Source organism: Amphiura filiformis, chromosome 19 (genome assembly GCF_039555335.1).
Source record: "Amphiura filiformis chromosome 19, Afil_fr2py, whole genome shotgun sequence".
In the NCBI taxonomy this organism is placed as follows: Eukaryota; Metazoa; Echinodermata; class Ophiuroidea; order Amphilepidida; family Amphiuridae; genus Amphiura; species Amphiura filiformis.
This window is the reverse complement of record NC_092646.1, coordinates 40,567,738-40,572,318: the sequence shown is the minus strand read 5'-3', so window position 1 is coordinate 40,572,318 and position 4,581 is coordinate 40,567,738. Positions and strand designations below refer to the sequence as shown.

The 4,581-nt window shown below is 37.6% G+C and overlaps 1 protein-coding gene across 1 annotated transcript; it reads right to left on the bottom strand.

The window, feature by feature from the left end:
- Window positions 1-1,250: 1,250 nt before the first annotated feature.
- Window positions 1,251-3,293, bottom strand: LOC140140727 (uncharacterized). Its single transcript, XM_072162478.1, has one exon. It carries the CDS (start codon window positions 3,276-3,278, stop codon window positions 1,377-1,379), a length of 1,902 nt encoding a protein of 633 aa, XP_072018579.1. The 5' UTR covers window positions 3,279-3,293; the 3' UTR covers window positions 1,251-1,376.
- Window positions 3,294-4,581: the final 1,288 nt, after the last annotated feature.

Below are 4,581 nucleotides of genomic sequence, written 5' to 3'. Positions count from 1 at the left end.
TATTCCATAGGGAGTAGTTTTCCAAACCACAATAGCCTTAAGCCATTGTGTGTGTCCAAGGCCATACTAGTTTTGTATACGCGCTAGAGTGAAATGACGGTTCCTTTTACCATTTGCCCTCCTACGTTAATCCAGATAACAAAATGTTAATTTTAAGTCTCATTGCAAATGAATTTTTATTTTTACTTTTCGGATTTGGCTTTGAGAAATGGTGACACATACCATGTTGACAGTAAAAAGAAAATTCTATTCCAGACACCATCAAAATGTCAAACTTTGTATTTTTTGTATTATTTTTAAGTAATTAACTGCAGTTTCTTTATTCAACAAATTTATGGTGAATGAATAGGCTTTCATTAAATATTAAAAAACACCAAAATTACTCATGCATAATTTACATAATAATATCATGAATACATAATTAGCTGTAATTAGCTAATTTGCATAATTAATTACTTTTTGTGTATTTTTTGTTATCAATTGAAAGAACTTCGTATACATATGTGTGCAAAAAAACCCGCACCCTGATATCATGTACGGTTTTCCACTGGCATCAATTTTGCATATTAATTAGCTGAACATAGTCATTTTTTCAGCTTTAATTTGTCTGCAGATTGGCCGAAATTGCTAAAATAGTACATTTGGTTAATTTATTATAATTATTCAATGATAAATTTTTAATTTTGTTTTCTTTAACGAAGTCAGGAAAGATAGGCATTTAACCTGTGATTTTAAATTAACGCTGCTTTTTCAAGCAAGCGTCCAAATAAACCGTCAAAATCTCGGAATGTGCCAATTTTGTCATTGCAGCCATTTTGTGGCAGGTTTTTATTCCATTTACGAGCATCTTTAAATTGACACTACATCACAATGCATTGACCGATTTCAATTCCGTTTTTTGATTTTTGATGCTTTAATAAAGCTCATTCATGTAGAAACATTAAATAACGTGTTTCTGCTGCGCTTATTTTTAATGCGATATGCCTACTTTTAAGATCATTGTAAAGCGCTTTGTCCATACTTATGCTAAGGCGCTATATAAATGCCGTTTATTGTATTGTATTGTAAACGTTTTATGTGAAAAACACTTCAACATTTTAAATTTTTCCCACTTTTTTCTGCTTCGGAACCAAATTGTGCAATTTCCTTAAATGCAAACTGGGGGAAACGGTAACACGCAAAATCGCAATTACATTATTTTTACTAAATAAAAAAATTCTATCTTTCTTTCCTCTCCTTCCTTCCTCTATTTCTTTGTTTCGTTAATTCCTTTCCATTTCCTCTTTCCTTTACCATTAATTTCTACATTTTCATTCTCCCTCCTTTGAATGCAACTCCATTTATTCAAAATGTACTGTCAATGACTGTATATATGATTAGTTCTGCACTTTGAATATCTTTATACGATCATCGTCTACAACAACCAATTGATCTTCGTCGTCCATCAATGCCAAACCTGCTGGGCTTCTTACATCCTTGGTGACGCAACCAATGTAAGCACCTGTTTCAGCTGAGTAGCAATAGATAACACCTGATGATTTGTTAGATATGTAGATTTCATTTGTTGAAGTGCAACACATGCCATATGGATTCCACCCTGGAGCTGTGAGCGTCTGGAGATGAACTCCGTTTTCGTTGATGATATGAACATCAGTACCAGCGCCTCCTGATATGAAGATTTTATCATCAAGAGATACTGTAATGAACCAGGGGGAAATGGTAACCTCGAAGCTCATGATGTGCGCCCCATCTAACTGATGCTTGCTGATGTATTTGTAATTAGTCTCTCCAACTAGTAGATTATTGTAGTTGTCAATTGTTAAGCCCCGATGACTTGCATCTTGAGTATCTGATGACTCATTGTAAGGTGATTTAGTAGGGAACTGATGCTCTAGGTTTCCTTTCCCATCATAAACACTGACAGACGCTGTGAGGTTGGTTACAATCAGTTTACCATCTGAGCTGGCTACGACGTTCCATGAATTACCAGGTACCGTAATTGAAGATTTGAATTGACCATCCTTCTTGTATATCTTAACTGCTGAATCCTTCACATCCGTAACTGCAATATCTCCTTCCTGTGTTATCACAACACCACGTCCCCATTTCAGCTTCCCAGAACCGACATCTCCAAATGATCTATCCAATTTCCAATCACCAACCCCTTCTGTGCGTTGCTTGACTAACACCGTTCCCAGCTTTTGAGCAGTTTTCTGACCAACGTGAGCTGATTTGAAGTGAACGGCTGCTTTCTGCTTATCAACAGGTGCCAGTTTTACATCCCGTAGCTCAGTCAGGTTGGTTTTCAGCGATGTGAAGATTAGTGCCAAATCATAATCAGATCCTGTCTTCACCACTTCAGTTGCCATCTGTAATGCCGTTTGAAGTCGTGTTTGCCGGATCATAACTTCATCCTTTTGAGCATCAAGCTGTTTCTGTCGGTCCGATGCAGCTTTCATTAACTCTCCCTTCAATTGGTCTCTACTGTCTTCCAGCTGAGCAGTCAATAATTCCATAGCCTCGTTGAAAGATTCATCTATTCCAGCTTCTGCTGTGGCAGCATTTTTGACAAGTTGGTCTAAGACACTGTCAATCTCTGTAAGCGCATCGTCTACTTTTATTTTAATTGTGGCACATCCCTGTATGAGTTGTTCAATTGCCTTTTTGTGTCCCTTTGACGCGCTCTCCAGGTTCACCAGACTATGACTTGATGCAGGATGGTCTACTACAGTGCAGTCACGACAACGCAACACCCCACACGTTTCACAGTAGAAGCGCACGACCTGTTCTTCATGGATCTTACAATACTTTTTCTGAGATAGATTCCTAATATCTACCTTCCCTGACTTCAGATCTTCATATGGAATTACCTTATGATTGTTATAGATTTTGAGCTTACTATGCATAGCAATACAACCCCCACATATGAAACCTCCACACGCAGAACAATGTCCTTCAATTCGTTCATCAACAGCTCCACAGCTTGCACAAGGCACAGTGTCTGTTGATTGAAGCGTCATTGCGGTAACATGTCTATCCTTCAGCGTGTTGATAAAGAAGTTCGTTCTGAAAGCTTTAACACCATCACCTGGTATGGAAAAGTCTTGGACGCAAATTGGACATCTTATTGTGTCTTTTTTACCTTCAGCCCACTTAGTAAGACATTTCAGGCAAAATGTATGTAGACATGGTAAAGCTTTAGGTTCTTCAATCGTACACAGGCAGATTCCACATTCTGTGAGGTCCTTGTTGTTCGATATTGGTTTGGATGCTGCCATGGTGACTCATCTGATAACCTTAAAGAACAAATGGAAAACAATGACCTTTGTTACTAAACATGTTCATTCTAAAGAGTCGAATGCAACCATTGTTATTACATTCCAGGAGAAGCTAACCTTTGTCAGTGTTAATACCATTCCTATTGAATGTTCCCCAACCATGGTCAATTCTCTGGAAGAATCTCAGGAAACTTTTGATCGTTGAACTGACCATTCCCTTTGAGCATGGTATTAACAGGGCCCCATCAATAGTATGCGCCTCTTATATGTTTAATTCACAAGGTTTCCAAATTATCCTTCATTGCTTCTTTTGTCATTTACCATGCCAAAAACGAAAGGTCTTGGGACCAGTGGAATTTGCTCAATGCATATTTTATTTTAAAAATTCATGTTTTTATGTTTTTGAATAATGTTTTCCCAGTGCTTTATATTTGTTTTAATTCTGTAATTGTCCGCCCTGCATTCATGATCCTTCATTGAAGAGATTCATCAGGATTGTCTATATGAATTATTACTAGAGTTCTCATAATAAATCCAGGTAATCACAATTAGTAGTGACGTTTCGCAACCTTACTGGCTGGTTGCTTCTTCTTGAATATGCTGTATCCAATACTAGTACTTGCTGTCTTAGCTGTAGTGTTGCCAGTTGATTTTTCCTGGATAAGCTGGTTGTATGCATGACTGAGAAAATAAGCTGTGTATGAAATTCCATGTCGCAACTGCACCCACACATATGCTGGGGAAACACTAGACAGTTTGGAACTAGAATGAAAGAACATCAGAAGAAGCAGATAAAATCAGTCAAAGGACATGCACCAGAGCCGCTCGGTTATCATCAGTTTCAGAACAAGACAAGTCTGCCATTTCAGATCACGTTGCAGAACACAATCACATCATAGACTGGGAGGGGCCAACATTTTTCATAGTGAAAGTGATAAGTTTCCAAGATGGATAAGAGAATCAATCTGAATCAGGAGGCGCAACGAGCTAAGACAGCAAGTGCTAGTACTATATAAAGCTCAGTCAAGATGAAGCAACCAGCCAGTAAGGTTGCGAAACGTCACTACTAATTGTTAGTACCTGGATTTGTTATGAGAATTCTAGTAATAGGGATGACCATCATAATTTCATGTTGCCCCTTTTTCTACAAAAGATTGTTTTCTGGAAAGAACTCATCAACAGAAGTATTTTGGTGGTTAAATGGTCAAAATCGGTCAAAAACTTTTCGAATTATGAATTTTCAAAGTTTCCCATTCTGACCGGTCATTGGAACGAAATAAATTGACAAAGTCTAAATATAGCA

Excerpts from the sequence above, each read along its gene's own strand:
- LOC140140727 (XM_072162478.1), bottom strand. The coding sequence starts at position 3,278 with ATGGCAGCATCCAAACCAATATCGAACAACAAGGACCTCACAGAATGT.